We start from the raw sequence: 26,982 nt of genomic DNA, 5'->3' as shown, positions 1-26,982 counted from the left end.
TTTTTAGGGGCAGCTAGGTGGTACAGTGAATAGATCTCTGGCCTTGGAGTCAGGAGGACCTGAGTTCAAATCCAGCCTCAGATACTTAACACTTACTAGCTGTGTGACCCTGGGCAAGTCACTTCACCCCGATTGCCTCACCAAAAAAAGAAAAAAAAAGGTTTTTATAGCAATTTCCCATCATTCATTCAGCAAACAGTTATTGAGCCTTCTGCCCTGGGGGCAGGGGGGGAGGCACCTTTGTTCTTGTAATTATTATATGGGACATGTGTGTGTGTATCCCTGCCAAGATCTCCATGTCAGCTGAGAACAGGATTGGAAAGAATGAGCTCAAGAGAGATGGATAGATGGATGGGTAGAACGTATGGGCTATATTCTCACATCTCCTGCCTATGCATCCTTCAAGGCTCACCATCACAGGGTTGTTTCTGATCATTCCAGGGGCCAAGTGATTTCCTCGCTTCTCAGGAACACTTATCGTATGTGTACTCATGTTATAGTCCTTTGTGAACATGTCTTTCCTGCCTTATTAGATTAGATCCCTGAAAGCAGAAATTGTGCCTTATTTTTTATATCCCTCCTTATACCAACTAGTGCTTTGCTGTATAGCAACAACAGAGGTTTTGCAAAGTGCTTTCCATATGTTCTCTCCTTTGATACTGAGAACAACCCTGTGAGGTAGGTGCGCTCATTATCCCCATTTTCACAAGTGAGGAAACAGAGGCTGACACAAGTTAAATGCCTCGGCCAAGGTTTGACTGCTCGTAACTGTCCAAGGCAAGATGTTATATAGATAATTACGTGATTTTATTATACTTTTAAAAATGTGTTTCTTTGGACTCTTTTTTTTTCTTACAATTGGAAAACAAAAACTTTTGGCCTAGGTATGTTCATTTTAGAGCAAGAAAGGACACAAAAAAGCTAGATCAGCAGAGGGTTGCAGTCTAGAGGGACCTAGACAGCTACTGTCACTGTCCAATGCCCCTGAACTGTTCTGCTACAGCTCCCATGAGATGGGCACTCAACCCTTGTTTGCCAAACCCTACCTAGGCCTGGCTTCTTCCCTTCATGAGTCTTTGGCAGAGAGCGATGCTACTTTTCTAAGGGTTGGGGAAGATTGCTGTCTACTTTTAGCCAAATACCTAAAAAGGGAAATGTCCCCCAGACAGGCAGAAGCATTTCAAGTTCCTTATACTCACAGCTCTAACATTAGCTTCTCAAAGGCTTCCTTCCCTCTGTTTTCCCAGATGCCATGTGGGGGCCTTCCAGCTCAGCACACTTATAAATGCTCCTGCCCTATTGTTTACCTCGATCTAATCTCTCTCTGAGATACATCTGCTGATTTATGGGTGCTGGGATTGGGGTCTGTCCTTGCTCCTTCATGTTTCGCCAGCACGCAGACCGCTGCATGATGCAGGCCCTCCCTTTCTTCACCAAACAGAGCATGCCCTCCCAAGCTAAGAAAAATGTTTTTTAGGCTTGAACTTAAGGGCAGAGTCCCAGAGAGGAAAGAGAGGAGTAGAAAGAAGATAGTGAGATTCAGGGGATTTGGAGCTGAGAATTCCTCTAGAACTGATACAGATTCATTTGTATTTGGGAAGGAGGTTGGAAGAGCAGACCTCCGAGAGCCATCTGAACTCGAGAGTATGTGATTCTCTTTGAACCTGGACTTCATTTCCCAAGGCTTCATTTTCCAGTTCAGTTTAATTCGCCCAATATTTAGTAAATCCTTTTTATAGGTCAGACACTGTGCAAAACTCCAATGGACAGAAAGATGAGTAAGAGGTAGTCAATCCTCCCAAGGACTTTATATTTCAACAGGGAAGATAAGATATAGGATCACAGATTTAGACCAAGGAGGGACCCAGAAGCCATCTAGTATAACCCTTACATTTTACAGATGAGGAACTGATACCCACAAAGATCAAATGTCTTGCCCAAGGTCACAAAGGTGACAGAACAAGGATTTGAATCCAATTTCTTAACTCCAAAGATGTGTTTTTTTCCATCATTCTATGTCTCTATTTCTGTCTTTTTTTCTCTCTGTTATGAGAGAGAGAGAAAGCTCTAATTTACAGAACACTTTATGTAGCTATCTGGTGTGGATAGAACACTGGGCACAGTGGCAGGAAGACCTGAGTTTAAATTCTGTCTTGGACATTGACTAGCTGTGTGACACTGTGCAAACGCCAGTCTTCTCATCTATAAAATGGGGATAATAACCCCTAAATCTGGGGATAAGATAAATATAGGGATAAAAACCAACTATCTCATAGTTCACAAGATTGCCATGAGGATCACATGAGATTACATATACAAAGCTTTTTGCAAACCTTAAAGTGATATATAAATTCTGGCTATTTATGCTAACTAATATGCAAAGTATTTTCCTAAAAATAACCTTGTGAAATAGGTAGCCATGTGTTATGAGGATAATAACCTACCTCACGGAGTTGTCATAAGGATCAGATGATATAATATATATAAAGCACTTTGCAAACTTTAAAGTCCTATAACTTGGCTATTATTATTGTCATCACAGTTCAGTATATAGAACCTTATACTTGGAGTCAGGAAAAGTTGAGTTCAAATGTGACATCAGACATTTACTAGCTGTGTGACCCTTAGGCAAGTCACTTTTTTATCTCAGTTTTTTAAAAATTAAGTTAAAAAGATTTAAGCTCATCTGTAAAATGGGGATAGTAACTTGATTTCTCAGGGTTGTTGTGAAGATAAAATGAGACAATGTTTATAAAATTGATTGGCAAACTTGAAAGCACTATGTAAACACTGGCTATTATTATGACAGCCTGAAGGTGAAGGCATGATTTTCACCCTTTGGGGAGCATCTATTCGAGTGGGAGGAGAAAGGGTGTATATAAAACCAAATAACTGTATAAATACAGTATTAGTGAGAGCCAACTGATAGAGCTGGGCATTCACTGACTGCTGATAGGCTGAAGAATGATTAGCATTAAGGAAGACATGTTATACAGTGAACTTGAGGCCCTCCTTATAAGACAAGGCATAGGGTAGGGTGTTTCTTGCTGCTTCTCATACACTTTGATTTTTTTTTTTTGCACCAAAATTGTGATTTTATCAGTATTGAGGAAAAGTGGAATTCTCCATGAAGGTCAACAACTACCCTCCACTGATAGTCTTAGATAAGTTGCCTAGGGCACTTAGATCATCGATGACTTACTCAGAGTCACGCAACCATTTTGTGAGACAGTATGGTATAGTGGAAAGAACACTGTGTGTTACTAGCTGTGTGACCCTGGGCAAGTCATCTGTTTGCCTCAGTTTCCTCATCTGTAAAATGAGGAGGCTAGATTTGATAACCTGCAGGACCCTTTCCAGCTCTAATTCTATGGCTGAATGTAAGCCAAGTCTTCAGCCTCAAAGACCAGGCATGCACTCCCTATTTTCCAATTTCCTTTGCCATCACTCCTCAGTCTAGACCATTTACGGCCTGTGGCTGATTCTTGTGCCATGCTGTTTCTTCTTGGGTGTTTGCTTTTCCTCTGAGATTGTTTCAAGCCTAGCTTATGGCTAGTGCAGTGAGGTTGGAGTTGTTGAAAGGAATCACTGGCAGAAGTAAATATTAATAGTGAGAGAAAAGGGTAAGAAAAGGGTGAGAAGAAACAGGTTTATACATCGGAGAGTCGTGAGCTCTTGGAGATTGGGCGACATTCGACTGCCAGGATCTCCATGTCATCTGGGGACAGCATTGGAAAGAATCAGCTCAAGAGACGTAAAAGGGGAGAGCAAAACCAAACGCAAAAGACTGACAGGAAGCAGTATGAGATATTGAATAATTGATTAAGGGAGCCTGGAAAAAAGTCCCTGAAGTCACAAAGAACAGGGAAAACCTGAGCCTCTGTGAATCTGACAGGTGTTAACTTCTAAAAGTTCCATCTTGAGAGTCACTCAGTTAACAAGCATTTACAAAGTGCTTACGGTATGCTAGGCGCCCGTGCTAATTTGGCCTGGTAGATAGAAAGCCTGCCCCAGAACCAAGAAGACGTCTGTCTGCCCAACATCTCTGACACATTGTGGCTGTGTGACCCAGGGCAAGTCTCATGCCCCAAGCAAGTCACTGCGACTAGAAATTGCAGAGCAGATATCCACCTGTATTCCTAGAAGGGATCACCTCAAAGAGGGCACTTCTTACTAATGAAATCACTGATTTTTTTTAAAAAGCACTACCTAAAATTTAAGCTGACTCTAAGAATTCAACATAAAAAAGAATCCATGAAAATAACAGAAACAACACAAAACTGTGTGATGCAAAGAGTTCTGTTTTACAACAAAACATAGAAGCATCAACACTAGTTCATGAGCCACCAGCAGGCCTTGTTTACACGTGCTTACACCTACAGAGATGGGCCTGTGTGGAAGGAGACTTGAAGTAATGCCCTTTGGCCCATTTGAATCTATGTTGTTGTTGAGTCATTTCCATCATGACCGACTCTCTGTGACCCCATTTCTTGGCAAAGATGCTGAAGTGGTTTGCCATTTCCTTCCCCAGCTCATTTTACAAATGAGGAAACTGAGGCAAACAGGGTAAAGTGACTTCCCTGGGGTCACACAGCTAGGATGTGTCTGAAGCTGGATTTGGACTCAGGTGTGCCGGACTCTACCCACTGCCCCACCTAACTGCCCTTCTGAATCCATACTGCCCAGCTTCACTGGGACTCATGCTGATGCTCCAGAGAGGGCGGCTTGGTCAGTTTGTGATGACTCCTTTGGTTACTTCCTCCCCACAGCAGCTGCTCCCTAGTGTCTAGCATGCACATGTCACATACTTGGTAAATGTTTGTCGATTTGGCTTGACACACACTTTAATGGATAATTTCACCACCTAATTTATTGAGACATCCAGGTTCTGGTATGAGTTTCATCATTTAACTACCTCCATTTCATTTTCCACATTCAATTTATCTTTTCTTCCAATCTCTCTCTCTCTCTCTCTCTCTCTCTCTCTCTCTCTCTCTCTCTCTCTCTCACTCTCTCTCTCACTCTGTCTCTCTCTGTCTCTCTGTCTCTGTCTCTCTGTCTCTCTGTCTCTCTCTCTGTCTCCCTCTCTCTCTCTCTCTCTCTTCCCTCGCTCTCCTTTTCTCTCTCCACACACATAATCACACGTGTGTGTGTGTGTGTGTGTGTATATACACACACTATATAATAAACATGCACATATATTATAGATTTGTATATATATATGATAGGACTGTCTCTATCTCTCTCCTTCTCCTTCCCCCTTCATCTCGCTCTTTCTCCCTCATCTTCCTTCACACTCCTTCCCTTCCCTCCTCCCTCTCTCTTTCTTTCTCTCCCTCTCCCACCCCTCTCCCTCTTCTCTCTCCCTCTTTCCTTTTTCCTTTCCCTCTATCCCTCTCCCTTTCTCTCTGCCCGTCTTTCTCCCTCTCCCACTCTCTCCTCTTCTCCCTCTCCTTTTCTGTCCCTCTCACTTCTTCCCACCTTTCTCCCCTCTACCTCTTCTCCTGTCTCATCATCTTCCTCCTCCTCTCCCTTCTCCCCCCTCCTTTCTCTCTCCTTCTCTCCCTCCTCCCTGCACCTCTCTCCCTTCCCCCCTTGCTTCCTCTCCTCTCCCTTCTCTCCCTTCTCTCTCTCTCTCTCTCTCTCTCTCTCTCTCTCTCTCTCTCTCTCTCTCTCTCTCTCTCTCTCTCTCTCTCTCTCTCTCTCCTCCCCCCCTCCTCTTTTTTCACTCCCTTCCTCTCTTTCTCTCTCCCTGGGAGAATTGATCCATCTCTGCACTCCAGCTGTTGTCCTGTGTCTGATCCCAAAGTCCATATCACCAAACCAACCTCTTTATGGCATTCTAGTTCCATATTTCCAAATGCTTTCTAAATATTTCTGATGAAATATCTCACTTTAAGCTCAACACATTCAGAACTAAAACTTATCATCTTTTCCCCTCAAACCCACCTCTTCTCCCAAATTTTGATCTCCCATGCACACAAAAAAGAAATCTGATGTCTTGGACTTCTTCCCACATATCTGATCCATGACCATCTCCTGTAAATCTTTCCTTCCAAATGTCTGCCATACTTGTCCCTCCCTTTCCATTCTAACTGTGGCCTTCCAGCCCCACCTTTCATCACATCACATCCAATCTTCTCTCATACTTGATCTTTTGCCCCATTTTCACCCCTCACCCTCTGGAGGTACCTCATGCATACGACTGCCCACTAAGCTTCCTTGCACACATCACTTTTACCCTGTCACTCACTGCTCAGAAATCTCGAATGGCTCCTGGCTGTCCTCAGGATAAAGTACTAATTCCGTGGTATTTTATAAATCTAAAAGCACTACATGAGAGAGTCATCATTGCTATTGTTAGCCCAGCTTTTGAACTTTTCCATGATCTTGCTACTTTCTTCTCTCTATACAAGTTCACCATCTACAGCTCTTCAGTACAAAACCTTGTTACTTCAGTATCTTTCCAAGGATTTCTGCTTATACCTGCCTCCAGGCCTTTTTTCATGATGTTTTCCCCACCTGTAACACCATTCATATTTCTGTACCAATCCAAATCCCACACATCCTTCAAGACCCAGCTCAAATTTTACCTCTTCCAAATCCCCATTGACCTCTGTCTTCTCTCTTTGCCTAAAGCCAGATCGATGGCCTCATGGCTAGAGTGCTGGACTTAGAATCAGGAAGGCCTAAATTAAAATCTTGCCTCCCACACTTGTTGTTTATCCTTCATTCTTGAAGAGAACCAATGATTTCAGAAGGGTGATGTCTTGACTTGCAGATGAATTGGATTTAAGTGAGGGAGGGCTGTTTAAAGTCACCAGTCTCACTGTCTCCTCTGGAGCCATCTGGGTCCAGTGGCAAGACATAGATCAGGACCACTAGAGATGACCCAGGATGCAGTGGGAGACGTTGGCCTTTTTAAGCTAAGGTCTTTCCCAGGTCTCCGTTTGCCTCGGACGCTAGCTGTGTGCTCCTAATCAAATCACTTCAACAGTTTCCTCCTATAAAATTGAAATAATTATAGAGGTTGTTTTTGAGGATTAAGTGAGATAATATATGTAAAGTGCTTTATAAACTTCAAAGAGCTTTATAAATGCTACCTATCGTTATTCTATATACTTCTAGATATTTATCTAATTATATTTTGCCATACATTATTCCTGAATGAATTTATGTATGTGTCTTATGTCCCTCTAGGCAATAATGGTCCAGAGGTTTCAAAACACCTGGCTCCAAGTGCCACCCAAATCAGATTAAAATGTAATTAGGAAATATTTAACAAATAAATAAAAAAAAATAAAACAAAGACAGTATTAAAATTTAAAACTGTCAATATGCTGGCTACAGAGCTCCTTATGTATGGTTTAGTAGCCCTCATTTCTTTTTTTTTTTAATAATATTTTATTTTCCCCCAGTTACATATAAAGACAATGTGTAATATCAGTTAAAAAAAAATTGAGTTCTAAATTTTCTTTCTCCCTCCTTCAACCTTCCCCCTCCCTGAGGCAGTAAGCAAATTGATTATAGGTTATACATGTTCGATAATGCTAAACATATTCCCATATTAGTCATGTTGTGAAAGAAGACCAGACCCAAAGGAAAAAAATACAGAAAGTATAAAATAGATAGCATGCTATGCTCTGCATTTAGACTTCATCGGTTCTTTTTCTGGAGGTGGAAAGCATATTTTATCATGAGTCCTTTGGAATTGTCTTAGATCATTGTGTTGCTGAGAAGAGCTAAGTCTTCATTTCTACTTGAGTTTGACACCATTGCTCTCTAAGACTACTAGTGGTAAAGAAGGAGGCAATATGGTAAATTTGGTAAAGGGAGTTTTCTCATCTGGAAGTTCCTCATATCAATGAATTCACAAGTACAGGCCCTATCCCTAGCCCCTTATATCCCTCACTGCCTAAAAGTTAACTAGCATGGTGGGACTTTAGGTGAGACCTGAAGGAAGCCATAGAAACTAGGAGTAGGTGAGGAGGGAAAGCATTCCAAGCATGGGGTACATACAACTGGTGAAAATTGTTGAGTTGGGAGATGGAATGTTGTGTTCAAGTAATAGAAGGAGGCCACTGTCACTGAATTGCAGATTACGTGGTGGGGACTAAGGCATAAGAAGACCGGAAAGATTGGAAGGGGTCAGGTTCTGATGGGCTTTGAATGCCAAACAAAGGATTTTATATTTTATCCTGGAGGTACTAGGGACCCACTGAAGTTTATTGACTGGAGAGGGACCGATTCAGATCTTCGATTTAAGAAGATCAATTTGACAAATGAGTGGATGATGAAGTGGAGTGAGGAGAGACTTGTGGCAGGGAGACCACCCAGCAGCTATTTCAGTAGTCTTAAACATGAATTGATGAAGGCCTGCACCAGGCTGGTGGTGATATCAGAAGAGAAGAGGGAGCATGTACAAGATATAGAACAAAGGTAGAAACAGGAGTTGGCAACTGATTGGACTTGGGAGGGTGAGACAGAATGCTGATGGTAGGTGCTCAATAATTAAATGACTCTTTGGCTCGTTGGTTGATTGGCTGACTGATTGGTTAATGGAGGTGAGCTGTGGCAGAAAAAGTCCAGTCTGGAATTATATATTTAGGAAGAAAGGAAGGAAGGGAAGGAGGGAAAGAAATAAGCATTTATTAAGTGCCAATCATGCGACGGTACTGTGCTAAATATTAACATTTGCATAGTGATTTAGAAATTTATAACTTTTTCATTGGATCGAAGATTTGCCACTGAGGAGAGGCAACATTGCAGGTCATCTTGTCCACCTCCCTCATTACTCTTTTGGGAAAAAGGTTTATTTAACTGGTCTTTCCCTCTTCCCCTTAAATGTTTTTTAACTTCCTGTATTCTTGAATAGACCCAAAAATTAAGCTATCATTATTGCTTAGCAACTGGCCACTTTTGTAATTTGTCTCTAAGGACCGGAGAAGTTAAGTGAGTTGGTCAAAGTCATAAAGAGAGTAAATGCTAGAGCGATGACTAAAACTCATATCCTCTGATTCCAAATCCAACTTACTTGCCATTGTACCATATTTCCTTCCTAAAATGAGACTTCTGAGGCTCACAGGCAATATTAGGCTTCAAATCCAAGACTTCCTGTTTACTAGATAGATACTTCTTTCATATCACGGTCCTGTTTTTTTTTGTCAGGCATCCTTTTTTTTGCAAGCCATCAAAATAGAGGCCTCTGAACTGAAAATGAAAGCATCCAGCTAAGGTTCCCTGGCCAGGACCAAAAGCTAAGATCCTTGAGCCCATGTAAAAGGCAAATTGGATTTTCTAACATTGTTTTCGTTTTCTGATCCTTTGAGGGGTTAGGAGGGGAAGGGAATATGGTTGGTAAGTTTACAGCTGTATCTTTAAATAGGGTGTAGATAGCTCTTATTGGTGACCAGTATACCCTCTTTATCCCAAGACCTGAAGTTCCAGAGACTGCTACCTCTGTTCCCTGAGTTCTGATATTTGATAGGGGGTTTGTACCATCTGGGGCAAGATGAGGAAGATGTTTTATCTGAAGCTGGGCTCCAAAAATCCAAGAATGGATCCAAGGTGGGGGTGGTCAAGACAGTGAAGATTCAGTGGGTTATTAATGTGTAGTAAGTAGGTAATAAGATGTAGAGATTTTCTTGGGATACCAAGAAATGTCATAAGTAATTGATCTTCTCTGTATTTCAGGTGATGCAACAGTGAAAAAGAAACCTGCCCCCAAGACTCCTCCGAAGGCAGGTAATTAATTGCTGGTGGCATCCTGTAACAAGGGGTAGCCTGTTGGGATTCGGTATTTCCCTTGACCTGTTGCCATACTGATCCCCTGAGACTCTGTGCCTCAGGCTCTATGGCTCTATGGCCATGTCTTTATCTTTCATCTCTCACATCCTCTGGATCCAGATTCCTTCATGGTAGCTTGCTCATTCTTTCTTTTGAGCTCTTCCCCTCATACTTATCTCATTCATCTTCACCTCATAAGACAAAAGAGTTGTCAAATCTTGTCATTTCTACCCTTACCACATCTACCCTTATCCCTACTCACTTAGTAGGTCCTTATCACCTCCCCTGCACGCTATTACCATGGCCACTTGATAGTTTCCTGCCTGAAGTCTTTCCCCTCTTTATTCTATCCTCTACTTCCACCCAAAGTGATCTTCCTATAGTGCAGGTAGGACTCCGACACTCCCCTACCCAACAGACTCAAGTGACTCCCTGTTCTGTCAAGATGAAATAGAAACTCTTCTGCTGGGCATTGAAAACCCTCTACAACTTGGCCCCCACCTACCTTTCCCGTCTTATCATACATTGTACAGTTCAGCCAAATTGATCACACTAGATCTCCCTTTTCTGTACCTTTGCACTGGCTGAGCCCCATGCCTGGAATGCACTCCTCCTCACTCTGCTCATCAGAATCTCATTTCCTTCAAAACTTAGCTTAAGTGCCATTTTCTACATGAAACTTTTTCAGATATTCGAAGCTGCCAGCATTGTTGTAGTTGAGTTGTTTCAGTCATATTCTATTCTTTGTGATCCCATCTGGGGTTTTCCTGGCAAAGATACTAGAGTGGTTTGCCATTTCCTTCTCTAGCTCATTTTACAGATGAGGCAAACAGGGTTAAGCGACTTGTCCAGGGTCACACAGATAGTAAGTGTCTGAGGCCGGATTTGAACTCAGATCTTCTTGACTCCAGGCCTGGTGCTCTATCCACTGTGCCACCTAGCTGCCCCTCAACTGCTAGTACTTCCACCCCTAAATTATCTTGCATTTATTTCATGTGTGTATTGTATATACTTACATATATGTGTTGTCTCCTCCAACAGAATCCAAGCTCCTTGAGGACAGGGTTTGTTACTTACATCCTTGTATCTCCAGGGTTTAATGCAGTGCCTAGCACATAGTAGGTGCTTAATGAATTCTTGATAATAGATTTATCAACATTATGAGCACACATTATGCCCAGAACACCATATAGTACTATGGACTGCCCTTTCCCTTCTCCAAAGCCTTACTTAAAATTTAACTGCATTAAGAGGGACATAGCTTCTAGGAATAAGGAAGTGATAAAAATAAAAAGGTTTTTCTATAGTCTTCATCATACCCCATCTGGAATATTGTGTTCAGTTTTGGGAACCACAGTTTAAGAACATAGATAATCTGAAGAGTGTCTAGGGGAGCAAAACTAGGAGGTTAAGGCCTTCAGTCTTTGTCATATGAAGATAGGTAGAAGGAACTGGGAGTGTTTATCCTGGAGAAGAGAAGATTGAGGGGAACCATGATAACTGTCTTGAAGAATTTGAAAGGCTGGACTGTGAAAGAGAGATTAGACTTACCCTGTTTGACCCCAGAGGGCAGAAACCCAAAGGAGTGGATAGAAGCCACAGAAAGGCAAATGTAGATTGAATGTCAGAAAAAAAATTCCTACCATTTATAGCTATCTGAAAATGGAATGGGCTGTCACTGCAGATGGAGTCTTCTAACTTCGGAGTCTTCAGGCAGAGGCTGGACGACTTGTTGGTCATGTTTTAATGGAGATTCGATTCCTGGAATGGTTGCTGGGTGGCCACTGAGGGCCCTCCCAGCTCTCAAATTCTGTGATTTTCTGAGAAAACGTTCTCTTAGTGTTCAACTATCACCATACTCCACTTCCTCTGAAATGCATTGTGCAATTCTAATATATTCATTTTGCAAGGTCTTTCTTGTTCTTTTTATATGACATTGCTTTTGTCTCCCCTATATGATTGGAGGCTCCATGAGAGCAGAGACCATATTCCCAGGAAACAAGCAACAGTCACGTGGATTTTGTCCATTTTGTTTCTTCCCTTTGACCTTATCTATTTCTTTATATGATCTCCCTGACTCACTCAAATATGTGTCCTGAACAGTGGGGCCTGTTTTGTTTTTGTCTTTGTATGGCTAGGATTGTGACTGGAATATTTTCTTTTTGGTCAGGACCTATGATTTCATTGGTTAAAAAAATGCCTCTTTTGATGAAGACTAGCAACTTTTCCTCAACTTCAGAATTCAATTTCAGACTTCAATTTCAGAAACCCTAAGTTAGGGCATTGAGAGTATAAGTGACTTGGCCATAATCACACCGGTAGTATATGTCAGAGGCAGGTAACTCCATCCACTTCAGCAGGCTTCCTTTTGCCTTGCCCATAATGGGTGTTTAAACAATTTGGGTTGAACTTAATTGCATTGCATTGCATTACAATAAAATAAAGTGGACAATACCATTCCATATGAATACAGAGGGGATGCTGTGTTAAGAGTGTGACTATAGCTGAGTGGGGTTTATCAGGGAAGGTTTCCTAAGGCTCAAGTCATTGCTCTCAAAGGAAGCCTCAGTTTCTAGTTCTCTCTCTGAAAGTGTGGGAATGGAAAAGGAGGAGACAAACTAGCATGTCTATGACCATCTCTTACCACATGGAATGCAGCTCAATGCATCATATATCAGGGAACCAGCTTCTGGTGGGGAGAGGTTCACCTGTTCTTCAGAGAGGTGTATCCTCTCTGTCTCTATCTGCCTCCCTGGCCTTTTCTTGGTCTCTTTATTTCTCTGACTCTCTCCTGCCCTCCAGCTCTTCCCCCCCAGATCATCCAGTTCCCTGAGGATAAGAAAGTTCGAGCTGGAGAATCTGTGGAGTTGTTCTGCAAAGTTGCAGGCACCCAGCCAATCACTTGCACCTGGATGAAGTTCCGAAAGCAGGTAATCTGCGTAGGTGGGGAATTTGAGGGGTCAGGACCTAACCAAGAAGTGGGTATAGATGTATGTGTATGTTGAGGGGGACCCAAAGGAGGCAGAGGAATGCTTTTCCTACTGAGAAGTCTTTATAAATAGGAAAGGTCACCATATGTTTTGGATGGCTTTCGTGGGTACCCAAAGGAGGCATTGACTTTTCCTTCTCAGAGATGTTTCCAAATGAGAGTGATCCCTCTACTAAATCTATTTTTGGTCCTATCCAGAGTCTAGGTGAATTAAATGACCAATAACAACCACAAACATTTGTTAATCACCTACCGTATACAGAGCACCACATCAGGTGCTGAGGGAAATACAAAATTTAGAGAAGAGGTGGTCCCTGACCTCATAGAGTTCATGGTCTAGTAGGGGAGTAAGATACAATTACCAATAAAGATATGGTACAATATTACATATATTAGGATTAGGAGACCTGGGTTCTCATCCCTTCCTCTATCCTAAACTTGTAGTATAACTGTAGATGTCACCTCCTTTCTCCAAGCCTCAGGTTCTCTATCTGTATAGAAGGAAAAATTATCCTTGCCCCTGCCCCACACTTATTTCATATGACTAGTGTGAGGATACAATGAAATGAGATAATGTATCTTTATAGCAGTTTAAGGGTGTGGGACCATTTTGAGATGCTCTAGACAAATTGGACTTCTGGGGTCCCTAACATACCTGATGACAAAGGCCTATTCTAGCAGAATGCTGTTGGCTTGGGTTTTGGTCTTTAGCATGGCAGAAGATGGGCATTCACCCACTTTGACTGCATGGGAGGGTGTTGCCTACTTCTCCCCCAACCCCACAAATTTCAATGCCTGTTTTAAACTGTGTATATGTGGACACTCCTAAATATTCAAACATCCAACTCATAAATCTATGTACTTACCAACATCCAGGCAGGGGCAGAGGTAAAAGTATTTTCTAAGACACCATATTCCCTTCTCACCAAGAACCACACCAAATCCAGCATGAATACAGTGAGTGTCAGAGAGTTGGAGCCCAGCAGGCTGTCTAAATAGGGGTAAACCGGCCTAGGTCAGAAAGGAAGCAGGTCAGAGCACCATGCCATTCACCATGGGATTACCCAATGAACGGCTGTTGTGTATATCTACTCTCAGCAAGAGAAATATCTAGTCTTTAAAAAAAAAAAAAGTGGGAGTGATGACCAGGGATGGCTGTTTTGTTCTGAGAAGTCAGAGCTATGTTCCAAAAGCAATGGTGTTATGGGTTGGATTATGGTTCCCAGAACAAGAAGTAGAAAGTGGAACCAGGGATGTGTTCATGGAAGCAAGTGGATGCTGAATGTGATATGATACCAAGACAAGACTGAAACAGGCCTACCTTCAAAGAACTAATGCTCTGTGGCAAGGCTGTCATACTTATATAGAAATGGATTCCTGTCAATGTGTATTTACTTAGAAAACCACAAATTAACATTATCCGTGTTGTGTTGTATTTCTATGTTGTGTTGTATTTTTGTTCATGTTGTTAAACATTTCCCAGGGGATGGGGAGGAAGAATGGGGGGGGGAGAAAGAAGGAGGGAGGGAGGAAAATGAGGGAGAGTGAGGGAGAGAGAAGGTGGGGAAGGAAAGAAATTGGGAGAGAGAGAATGAGAGAGGAAGGGAAGTGAGATAGAGAGATGGTGGGGAGGGAGAGAAATTGAGCGGGGAGAGAGAAGAGAAGAGAGATTGAGAGAAAAAGAATAAGATAAATTGGGGTTAGAGGTGGGGACCAGCAAAGAGAGCAAGGAGGAGGTGAGCACTTAAGCTGAGCTTTGATGGAAGAAAAAGGACTGAAAGCCTGAGTTGAGTAAGGAGTGCATTCCAGCCATGGGGGATGGTTTGTTCAGAGTTGGAAAACGGAATGCAGAGTTTAGAGTACAGCTAATAGCCCAATTTGGCTGGAACACAGAGGGCAGGAAGGTGAGAAAAATGAAAGAAGTATGGAAAGGTAACTTGGAGCCAGATTGTGGAGGATACTTTTAAAGAGTCACATAGAGGACTTTGGATTTTATCCTGCAGTAAGGAGTTGTTAAAATGCGGTCCATGAACTTGTTTGTTTAATATTTCAATAACAGTAGAATTTGTTTCTATCATAATCTCACGTATTTTAATTTATATATTTTAAAACTTGATTCTGAGAAGGGGTCCATAGGATTCACTACGCTGTCAAAGGGGTCTCAGGATACAAAAGAGGTCAGGATCCCCTGCTCTAGAACCAATCAGGAACTACTGAAGTTTTTTTGAGTGGAGATATGATGTGATCAGACTTTTGCCTTAGGAAGATGATTTTGGCAGTTGTAGGGTGGCTTGAAGAGGCGAGTGACTGGAGGCTAGCAGATCGGTAAGATGTGGTTGCAGAAGTCCAGGTGAGAGGTGATCAGGACCTGAACTAAGTTTGTGACCTCAGCCTCCCCAGAAGGTTGGGTTAGTTGAAGGAAGCAGATGGGTACTAGAGATGCTTGGGAGGTAGCTTTCCAAGCTGACTCACAAAAGCTAGCTCACCCTATAAAACAGCTGAGATTAGTACTCTTATTAACAGTTCTATAGTTCAGCCGTGTTATGGGTTAAGTGGGCTTTTGTGAATTAGCTTGGGGATTTACCCACTGTGAGGAAGCTTGTTTCCATGGGGAAATGTGTTTTGTGTTCTGAGCCTCAGACCTAACGAAGTTTTGGAACACAACCCATGTGGAAGGCAAGGACTCATGTCTGCAGGTATTTATGTATATTGCAGAAACCTGGGAGCCCCCTTCTCCTGAGCCCATTCTTGCTCTACTAACAAGATATTGTAGATATCCCTAGGGCATGGAGAGCCAGGCTAGTACTGGGAAAATAGAATGGGGAATACTGGATGGGAAATACTGGATGGGAATGGGGAGGAGGAAAAGAACCTGAGTATTAGGGAGATGGAGATGTGGGAGGAGGGAAGGACATTCTTGGGACTTCCAAGCTATAACCTTGGGTCATACCACCCAGGATCATCAAAGAATTCTTGTATTTTTCATGCTTTGTTAAGATAATTAAGCTAAGGGTTTTTCAGTTTTGAGAAGTTGGGATTCTGCTGAAAAAGGTTTCTAAAAAGGTTTCCTGTAATCCTAAATTCAGAAAGGGGAGGGAATATCGGGAAACTCCCTAAACTCAGAGCCTGGGAGCCAGCTAAGTACTGAAATAGTTCATTCACCTCTCCCTTCCTAGCCAACAGCCAGAGGCTTTCCACAGCTTCTTTTGCCCAGACCCATGGGCCAAGGGCACTGCTAAGTCACTGAAATGGAGAATTTGACTCTGGAGCTAAGAGAGAAAAGTGGAATAGATGAGGAATGTAAAAAGTGAACCCACATAGCTCCAGGGCCAGAGGTCATCTCCTCCATTAAAGGTCATCCACCATCTTTTACATAAGGCCTCTTGTGATCCCCTCCTCCTTCCAGATATTAGTACATTCCTCCTCAATTTATCTTCTATTTAGTAATAGTGGACCGAACCTGTGAAGGAAGTTCCCTCTACCAATGAAGATTAGTACCTTCTCTGCAATGTAGAGCCTTAGAGAGTTACCTAGAGCACTGAGAGGTTAAGTGATTTTCCCAGGTTTCCCCCACCCCCTGGCTAGCTAGCTAGCTGTTATGACACACAGCCTCTTGCATTTATTTCATATACAAATACAAGTATACACCATATGTCTGTGTATATATTTGTTGTTCAGTCATTTCAGTCATGTCTGACTCTTCATGACCCCATTGGGGTTCTCTTGGTAAAGATACTGTAGTGTTTTGCCATTCCCTTCCTTCTCCAGCCCATTTTACAGATGGGGAAACTGAGGCAAACAGGACTAAGTAACTGGCCCAGGGTAACACAGCTAGTGTCTGAGGCCAGATTTGAATTCAGGTCTTCCTGACTCCAGTCCTCCTGCTCTATCCACTGAGCCACATGTATATATGTACCATATAGCATATCGTATATATATATATATATATATATATATCAATCATATGTAAATATACCATATGTGTGTGTGTACCACACAGGTACACACACAGAGTATGTGTTGTATCCCATCCTACCCTCCTCCCCAGAGTATAAGCTCCTTGAGGGTGAAGATGGTATCTTTTTTGTCTTTGTATTCCCTCTACCTAGGAGATGTTTACTAAATGCTTATGGATTGATTGACTGGCTGATTGATTGATTGCCTCTAGATGGAACTGTGTCTGTCACAGCCCAGCCCCAGGCCCTGTGTAACCAGGAGCAGAGGAGACTACTGCTCTATTCTAGGCAGGTTGAGAAGGAGGATCCTCTTTCTTCACTCTGACTATCTCACTGTACCATTTGCTCCCCCAGATCCAAGAGAGCGAGCACATCAAGATCGAGAGCGATGAGAACAGCAGCAAGCTGACCATCCTCGCCACTAGGCAGGAGCACTGTGGTTGCTACACGTTGCTGGCCGAGAACAAGCTGGGCACCAAGCAGGCTCAGGTCAACGTCACCGTTGTGGGTAAGCGCGTGGGACCAAGGAGAAAGCTGGCTCCAGCAAGGGATTTGGGGGATGGCGGGTCCATCAAGATGAACTGGCCTCTCTTTGCCTGGATGTGCTTGTGTGTGGTGGGTGTGCCTGCCTGAATGTGTGTGCAGGGATTTAGGTGGGTCTGTAGATGTATTTACTGTGCTTATGTACATGTGGCTTCTCCATCTGTTTTCAGCTCTGAAAGCTTCAGAGCTGAATCCCACCTCCACTCCCTACCTTGCTGCACACAGCTGTGCATGTGTGTGTGTGCACACACATAGAGTAGGATCTGCATAGCTGACTCCCTGATGGCTGCTCAGATTCTGCAGAGGTTAATGCAATCAGAACTCAAAGTGAGGACTAGGAGACAGGTCTCCCAACTCCCAGCCTATTAGATGCCACTTTGTAGACAGGTGGAGGTAGGGAATGTCCCCATGGCAGAAGAAATTATTGGACAGGAAAATGGAAGCTCAGACATGTTGTGAGTAATAAAAAGAATCAGTTGGGGAGAAGGAAAGGGAAAAAAATTTACTCCCAACCCTCACCCCACCATCCCTTACAAAAAAAAAATATATGTCTGACTTCAGCTAATGGGATAAGAGGTGGGAAGAAGATAAATGGAGAGAAGAAGGAAGCAGAGAAAAAGAGCAGAGGCTAGAGAAAAAGAAAAGAAGTCTGGAAATGGGGAAAAGGGAAAAAAGGAATGAAAAAGAATTTAAAAATCATGATTCAAAACCACTATGACCAAGTAGTTAGTGGAGATCGGTATCTACCCTCTGTGCAGTTGCTTATTTTTCTCTCCACTGTTTCTTTAGAAGCCAAAGATATTAGGAGTGGGAACTGTCAGTTTTTAAGAGGATGGTAAGAGGAAGAAGTTATTGACTGGGGAAGGCTGGGGTAAGCGGAAGGTACTGTGACTCAGGATACTGAAGAGAAATTGAGGTTGGAAGGTGGGGAGAAGTAACCAGGAAACTCATTTAAGACCAGCTGCAAAAACATGACAGTTAATTCCAGCCCCAGAGCAGCCCCAGACTGCTTGAACAAAGAGTACATTAAACCTTTAGTGAGATTGGACCACTTTCTGTGTTCACCCACCCTCTCCATTACTCCCAAGGAAGAAGTCAGGGAGCCTGGGAATTCCCAAAGAACCAAGTACCTCATGTTAGTTACTAATTCATGTTTTCTCCCTCCCTCTTTCAGGAGCTGCCTCTTCATTCTTGTTTTCCCTCTGTTTTATCTCTAATCTGCTCTTTTCTCCCTCTCCTCTCCCTTTGTTCCCCTCTTCCTCTTTTCTTCAGGTCTCTTTTCACATTTTCACTCTCCTTCTTCTCTCCTGCTTTCTTTCTATATCTCCTATTCTTTCTCTATACTTCCCTCTTCTGTCTTCCTCTTAACATCTTCTATCTTCTCATCTCTTGTCCCATTAGTTGAAATCAGCTATTTTTGTGAGGGGTTAAGGGCTGAGGGATGGGAGTAAGAACTTTCTGTTTTTCTTTCTCCCCATTATTTTGCTTTTGCTTATAACATATCTGGGCTTCATTTTCCCTATCTGTAAAATGGTGAAACTGATTATTTCTATGACCCCACCCCACCCCATCCTAACTCTCTCTTGAGGGCACTGGATATTAACCTCATTGGAATGAGGAGTGAGTAATGGCTTATCTGCTCCATGGGTGAATTTAAGTTGGTTCCTTCAGGTGCATAGAATAGGAGTATATGAGTATGCAATCCCCCCCCCCCAAGTGTTAGGTCTCTCGAGCTCATAGTTTAATCTCCCCTCTGCTGTGCTGTTTTGGGGGCTGGCTGCTTCAACTACTTTTCCCCACAATTGACACATACACTGCCCTCCCCCACAGGCTTTATCCCCTCCCCCCCCATCAACCATCCTGCAGTTGTAGCCTTTTATGGTTTAGTTTCTTATTTTGTGAGGCCAGCACTGACAGGGGCCATCGGCATGGCAGCCAGCCAGTTGGCAGGAGCAGCATGTTAAATACCGTCCCTCCTAAATAGCCTCGGAGAGGAATGGAATGGAGGCAAATGGTGCTTTCTGTCTGCTTCCCCCTCACAGAGCTAAGAATAGAATGGATCAGTGAAATGAGGACTCATATTTATATACAGTAAAGTCTCATTCATTCATTCAGACCCCCCCCCGTTCAGTATTATGTACTGATAATTCAGCTTGAATTGAGCCGAGATTTACCTTTCTATAAACATCAATGCATTCTCCATGAACAGAATTGCTAAGAATGTGAATCACATAAACAGTATCATAAAGGAATCATGTAAACCTACTTGAGACAAACCTTTCAAACACTTTAGCAGCACCTATTTGCAAACTAGAAATAATGTGTTCATTACAGATGGCCCTGTTGATTGATTAAAGAATGTCAGAGTAGGACATCAACTTGGAAATACTTTGTTAGCTTGGTTAACTTTGTATTACTTTTTCTAATCAAAATATTAAAACTTTGTTTCTTTTTGTATAGTCTACAGTTTACTTTTTTTTCTTTTTAAAAAAATAGATTGATCTTTTCCCCAAAGCTCAGCCACCAATTAGCCACAAGGAGAGGAATTTTCAGCCCCAGAATCTTAAGGAGACCTTCCACTAAAGCATGTAGCTATTGGAAAGGTATTGGTAGAAGCAGTGCCTGCACCAGTAAAATCGCAGCCTTTCCCTAGGAATTCTTAATTCATGTAGGTTCTTTTTTTTAAAAAAGGTCAATTCAGGAACTTATTAATATGTTCTTTGGGTATCAGAAAGACCCCTTGACTCTTTATTTACTACCTGAGGTAAGATGCTAGGGTAGAAGGTGAAGAAATGCCCATAGGAGGTGACACAGGACGACCTGGGTATGATTTGTTACTTCATGTGTCCATATTACTCACATACACTCCAGTTATGAAATGAGGAAAACAACAGCCTTGTACCTCCCAGAGTCAGGAGGAAACAAGGAGATATTTTTAAAGCAATTTGCATACCTTAAAGTGCTTATAAATGCTTGTTGTTATATTCGGCAAGGCATAGTGGGGAGTAATACTGGATTAGGACTAGAAGATTCTGTTCCTGAGAAAGAAAAGGCTATATAGTTAGAGAGTGGTTGGATTAACCATATTCCCATGAATAAAAACTCATGAGAGAGAATTCCACAGGAGCGACAGAATTGAAGCTAACCTTTCTCTCTCAGGTCTTCTCTTCCCTACCCTCTTCCCCCACCCCACCCCCACCCTCCCATCCCCGTCTGCCACCACTCCCTGTTATTCTAATTCCCTCACTATATGATCAGCAGCAATGCTAAGGGAGATACAAAGTCCAGTGCCTAGCACTTCGTGCAAATGCCTTGCACGTAGAAAGTATGTGTGTGTTTGTGTGGGTATGTATGAGAAATCTGAAAAAGTATGGGAAAATCTGACTGCTTTGGGAATATTCCTTTTTAGGATTTTCATCTGTGACTCCTTCATTCTAAGCCTATATTTTGGGCATCATTGACCAAAAATATGGACTCTCCCCTCAAGTGGCTTCTAGTCTAATATAGAGAAATATAGTAATAATAACAACAATTTGATAACCTTTTTCATCATACAATTGTTATTATCCTTAATTCTTTCCTTCTTAACTTTTATGGTATCTAATCCCATCCAACCCTCAAAATAACAATGTTTTCACTTAGAATTACAACTTATCCCATAATTTCCCCCTCAGTTATATGTTCCCCCCAAAGCCAAAGGTCCATCTGCCACATCCATCTCAGAGCTAAACCTAGTTTGTTGTTTTTTCTCCCCCGTGGCAGAAAGAAAAAAAAAATGAAGCATAGTGCATATCTACATTAATGTAGAAGTTTCCCAGATAATGGACTCTTTTGGGAAAAAGGTTTATTTAATAGTTCTTTCCCTCTTCCACTTAAATGTTTTTTAACTTACTGTATTCTTGAATAGACCCAAAAATTAGACTATCATTATTGCTTAGCAACTGGCCACTTTTGTAATTTGACTCTAATTTATTAGAATACCAAAATGATCACAATTCAAACTAGAAATTATTCTAAAATATTTCCTAGGGAAAAAATTAATTTTATTTACATTTTAATTTGTATGTTTTTATATCACTTTTCATTTTCACATATATCCCTTCCCACACCCATCCCAGAGAGCCATCTCTTGTAAGAAAAAGGGAAAAAGGAAAGGAGGAAGACAAGGAAAAGGCAATTAGAATTAAACAACACATAACCAAATATGACAGTATATACAGTGTTCCACACACATAATAAATACCCTACTTCAGCAAAAAAGGGAATAGGATCATATATTTCAAGCTGAAAAGAATCTCAGGGGCCATCTAGTCTCCCTGAACTTCCCCCCTTCTCCCAACACTCACGCATAGATTTTTCAGATGAGGAAACTGGGTCCCAAGGATATTAAGGGATATGCCCAAGGTCCTGCAGGTAAAATTTGACACCAGGTCCCCTAACTTCAGAACCAGTGCTTATTCCACTATGACAAAGAGATGCACTATATTCACCCTTGTTTAGAGTCAAATTAAGAAAAAAACACGTTAAAAGGAACATTTTATACCGAAAATTTAGGAATGTGGTGATGACCTCTTAGCTCAGACAGCACAGACCATTATAGGTATCTTGCAAGCCTGGTTACATTTTAAAGCCCCAGCAAAAATTTATGGGTCTTCTACATCTCGTTTTTATGTCACATTGTCCCTCAAATACCTATTTTTCATAGCTGTGGGCTTTCCAGATATCTCCATTAGAAAGGTTATTTTTTTCCTATATTCTGTGACCCACAGTTAGCCTTCTTTGCCACTAGATGGAGTGCCTTGCATAGGTTAGGTGAAAGGCTAATTGAGCTAACTAGGAAATTTTTTAAATGGTCCATTGCATCATTAGGAGAAATCTATCCTTGGATAAGTGGGCATTTCTTTATTTGATCAGAATTCAGCAGAATTAGCTCAATTCCATGACCAAGAGTCTTCTTGACCCTTGAGAATGGCAAACACTGCCTTATCTTCCAAAATTCCAGAAGGAGAGCTAGTGACATATTGTCAGAGTTTGCTCATAAATATTTATCTAATTTGTACCCACCTGAAAGCAAAGGAGGAAGACAGGGCTGATCTTCCCTATTGTACAGAGGTGGGAACCTGAGCCCAGAGAGGTAAAGATACTTGTTAAGGTCACATAGCAAGTCAGAGGGAAAGCTAGGTCTGAACTCGAGCTATTCTGAGAAATGTGTTTATGACTTAGACTCAGCACAGGAAATCACGACTTGTGAGCTGGAAGTCCAGTTACACACACACACACATACACACACACAACACACACACACACACACACACACACACAAGAAGGCCTTTTGAAGAAGCAGATGCATATTCCATTTTGACTCTTTCGGGGTAGGGGGGTGTATAATCATTTGTTGTTATGTCTGTGTGTCAGGCTTCATTCCAAAGCCATAAGTAAGTGGTTCTGAATTACAGAATCACAGAATTTCAGAGGGAGAGATTTCTACAGCCACATGGTTCAACTGCTACTTGCAAAGAATCCCCAATATGGCATATTTGACAAGTGGTCATCCGGACTCTGCTTGAAAACCCCAAGAAGGGGGAGAAATAAGACCCAAGCCTAGCTCATTCTACTTCTGGTTAGCTCTAATTGTTAGAAAGTTTTTTCTCTTTGCAGTTTCTACCCATTGTCTTCCAGTTAATTAGAGTGAATGAACTAGACTGTCCTTGAGATTCTGAAGGTGTTTTGGTTTTTTCCTGTGTTTACATGTATCCAGATAAGCCAGATCCCCCGGCAGGCACACCCTGTGCCTCAGATATTCGGAGCTCATCACTGACCCTGTCATGGTATGGTTCTTCATATGATGGGGGCAGCGCTGTGCTGTCCTACAGTGTGGAGATCTGGGACTCAGCAGACAAGGAATGGAAAGAACTGACCACATGCCGCAGCACCTCCTTTAGTGTCCAGGACTTGCTGCCAGATCGAGAGTACAAGTTTCGCGTGCGGGCAATCAATGTATATGGAACAAGTGAACCCAGCCAAGAGTCAGAGCTCACCACAGTGGGAGAAAAACCCGAAGGTGAGTCTCATTCATTGTCATCATCCTCACTTTTAGATGGCATGCCCTCTGTGTGTAGATCTGAGAATACAGAGGAAAGAGAAGTCATGGTCTCTACCCATGAAACACTCACAGATCTGAGGTTGTGAAGTGCTGTCACTTCATGGTTTTATTTTGTGTATCTACTGCTAAAAAAGAAAACTTCTTAGCGACATCTTTTCTTGTGTCATTATATCTCTTCCTATTCCCTTACCAAGCCAACCATCCCTTATAACAAAGAATAAAAAAAGAGAACAGTTTCGAAAACCAACCCAATAAACCCAAACCAATCACACATCAATCAAGTCCAATGGTACTGCTAATATTCCATACTCATAGTTCCCCCATCTCTGTAAACAAAAGAGACAGGTACATTTTCTCAACTCTGCTCTTGGGTCAAGCTTGGTCATTATAATCACACAGCACATGGTGTGGTCTTTTCCTTGTCTCCATTTACATTGTACTAGTCATTGTGTATATTATTTCCCTGCTTCTGTTTACTTTGTTATATGTCCATTCACAGAAGCCTTTCCATGCTTCTCTGAAGTCTTCATTGTCATCATTTCTTACAACCTAGTCATTTTCCATTCTGTTCATGTAACGTAATTTGTTTATCCAGTCCCCATTCAATGGATGTTTGTGTTGTTCCCTGGTTTTAGCTAGCAGATCCTACTTTTAGAAGGTTTTATTGAACCTGTAATTTCAGTACACTGCCCCAGATTTGGTCAAGTCCTAGTCACAGGATACAAACTCCAAGATTCACGCTTTGCCAGAGAGTTCTGCGAGGCATACTCCCCCAAATTTGTAACCAAGAATGTCCTACATTATATTTAAGATTATAACTGGCTCTTCAGTGAGACAGCTGACCTTATTCCCAAACTATAGAACTCAATATGTGTGCTCATTGCTGAACCAGAAATTTCCTTGATATTCTTTGTCCTTGATCATTCTCATTAAATACCTCTCAAGTTACAACAAAAAAAGACAGCTAGCCTTTAACTAATCAGCCTGCTTAGAAGACAATAGTGCATGTCTACGTTAACTTAGAGATTGATAGCTAAACAGGAATTGTCCGTAAATGAAATGATTTATTTGATCTTTAATACAGGTATCACCAGCTCTTAATTTTTCCTTTATCAGCTTAAACAAGAATTCTTAAATTTGTCATCAAACAGCCTTCCCTTTGGTTTGACCTTTGGATAGATATCAAATGATACAGAAATATTCCTTCCTTTAATTGTAGATAGTTTTGTTTTATTTGTATTTTAGCCACAGGTAGTCTGATAAACCTGCCCTAAATTTCTCTTGATGCAATGAGCACCTAAGGTTTTTGCTAACTTTTTCTGAGGTGGGAATAAAATAAAGAAGACACCAGGACTTCAGGGCTCTGTGGAAGGACAGCTGTGATACAGGGGCTAGGTCATCCCGTGACTGGTTTTTCCAGATCTGCGATCTGGAGGAGATATTTTGCCAGGTTATTTTCAGTCTTAACTACTATTCACCACTGATATCTTTCCTGAGAGTGAGGTGAAACTTTGTGTGCACATGATGCCTATTTACTTCTCCAACAACTTGAAATGCAGGCTGCTTTGTTGAAAGGAGCAAATGCCTTACTCAGAGCAGAACCTGGTAAACAAAAAATTATTTTAAAAGTATTTTATAGCTGAGATTTAAATAATTTCACAACAGAAGTACTGTTTCTTCTCTAGGAGAGGTCCTTATCAGAAACCACTGGGGGTAGTGAAAGCAATGTCCTTATTAGCCTAGTTCTCTTGCCTTCAGGGTCAGTTTGCTGCCCTAGGAAAGAGTCTTATTCCAGTAATTATAAGAATAACCACCACAGCAACAACAGTAGCTAGCATTTGTTTGGACTTCAAGGTTTATAAAGTGCTTTAGGTTGTATCTCGTTTATCCTTATATCAACCCTGTGAAGTAGATACAATTAATTATCCCCATTGTACAGATTAGGAAACTGAGGCTCAGAGAAATTGAGTGAGTTGCCCAAGTCACCCAGCCAGTAAATGTCTGAGGTTAGATTTGAACTCAAGTCATCCTCATCAGGTCACTTTTTCTTTTTTAATGTCTTCTATAGCAATCTCTTCTTTTCTCCATTGCCAGCACCATAGTTTATGGCCGTGGTATCAAATTCAAGTAGAAACAAAGGCTATTAAACTTTACATAAGGATCTTTGCAGGCCACATAGTGACTTAGAAAACCACATATTAATATCATCTATGTCTTAATATTTTTGTATGTATTTTGTTAACTATTTCCCAGTTACATTTTAATCTGGTTCAGGCAGCACTTGGTAGTGTTGTTCTCTGAGCTGAAAACCTGGTTTAAGGGCTTCTCCCCTCACACCTGGGTTACCACAACAGCCTCCTAAACTGCTCACCTCTAGCCTGCCTCTGCCCTTCCACATTCCACCACCAGCATAATCTTGAGAAATCGTGTGGGTATAATGCTCCAGATATCTTCAGTGGCTCCTCCTTGGATAGACTCTTAATCTTTTTTGTTGTGGACCCCTTCGGCAGTCTAGTTAACCCCATGGACTGCTTCTCTGAATAATATTTTTAAATACATATAATACAATCCATGGATTACAGAGGAAAGCAATTATGTTGAAATTTAGCTATTATCAAACTTTTTTTTAAAGTTCCAGAACCCCAGTTTAAGAATCCCTGGTCTAGAGGATAAAGTTAAAACTCTTTAACTTGGCATTCAAGGCTTTTTATCAGCTTATTTCCTGGCACATGTGCGCAAGCAATACATATACACCTTCACATTTCTAGGACCCCTGACCAGCAGGTGCAAGGGTGGATGAGGAATTCTAATACCAATGGCATTGGTATTTCTCTTATCAGAATGTTGCTTATACAGACAGTGTCTGCTTTTTACTGCAGTGTGTCCCTGGGAACCACAACATAAAGAAGACCATATGTTCCTAAAGGAAGAATGTTTTAATCAGGGGTTACATTCCTGACCAAGTATTCAGCAGCAAATACATCACAGATAGGATCAACAGCATGTCATAAAAGCACAGTCACCACAACAAGGGGCTTTTTTAATCATTTAAATTAGTAGAATTATGCTCTGAGCCCCATAAAACAAATCCTTAAATGTTCTTTATCCTTGACCCCAGTGTATTATAAATTAAATATATGGCACATAAAAAAAAAAAACATGTTCCTACTGGAGCATAAATTTGATCTAAAGCTGTGATGCTAGCCTATAATAAAATTAATTTTCCATTTAATTAACAATTATTGCTTGCCTTGGAAATTAGAAGGGCTTTTGGAGGGGTGACTTTTAGGGCCAACACCTCTTTAAACAGTTGTCCAGGGATGATTGAATGGAGGATGTTTTTCCTCTTGATCAGTTTCCTGGGAGAAAACAGAGTCTTTCCAAGTCATACACTGGATGGAGGAAGTGGAGATGGGGAAAGAATCCTGAACTTAGACTTCTGCCACCTACTACCTGTGTGACCCTGGGCAAGACCCCCCACATCCCTGGGCCTTGGTTTCCTCCTCTGTAAAAAGAAAGGATCGGACTAGATAAACCTTTTTCCTGGCCACCCTCTGTTCCTGGAATACTCTTCCTCCTCACCTCTGCCTCCTAGCTTCTCTGGT

At 41.7% G+C, this 26,982-nt stretch overlaps 1 protein-coding gene across 4 annotated transcripts in view; it reads left to right on the top strand.

Moving 5' to 3' along the window:
• Positions 1-26,982, top strand: part of MYLK (myosin light chain kinase) — a 381,040-nt gene that overhangs the window by 294,506 nt on the left and 59,552 nt on the right. For all 4 annotated transcript variants that reach the window (XM_078146743.1, XM_078146744.1, XM_020985979.2 and 1 more), the window contains exons 19-22: positions 9,694-9,744; positions 12,589-12,716; positions 17,086-17,239; positions 23,033-23,335. In XM_078146743.1, the coding sequence (XP_078002869.1) occupies positions 9,694-9,744; positions 12,589-12,716; positions 17,086-17,239; positions 23,033-23,335 (636 nt within the window). The remainder of the gene's footprint in view (positions 1-9,693; positions 9,745-12,588; positions 12,717-17,085; positions 17,240-23,032; positions 23,336-26,982) is intronic.

Source organism: Phascolarctos cinereus, unplaced genomic scaffold (genome assembly GCF_003287225.1).
Source record: "Phascolarctos cinereus isolate Bilbo 61053 unplaced genomic scaffold, phaCin_HiC Scaffold_726;HRSCAF=1367, whole genome shotgun sequence".
Classification (NCBI taxonomy): Eukaryota; Metazoa; Chordata; class Mammalia; order Diprotodontia; family Phascolarctidae; genus Phascolarctos; species Phascolarctos cinereus.
Note: the sequence above shows the minus strand (reverse complement) of the source record. Positions and strands in the feature narration are given on the sequence as shown.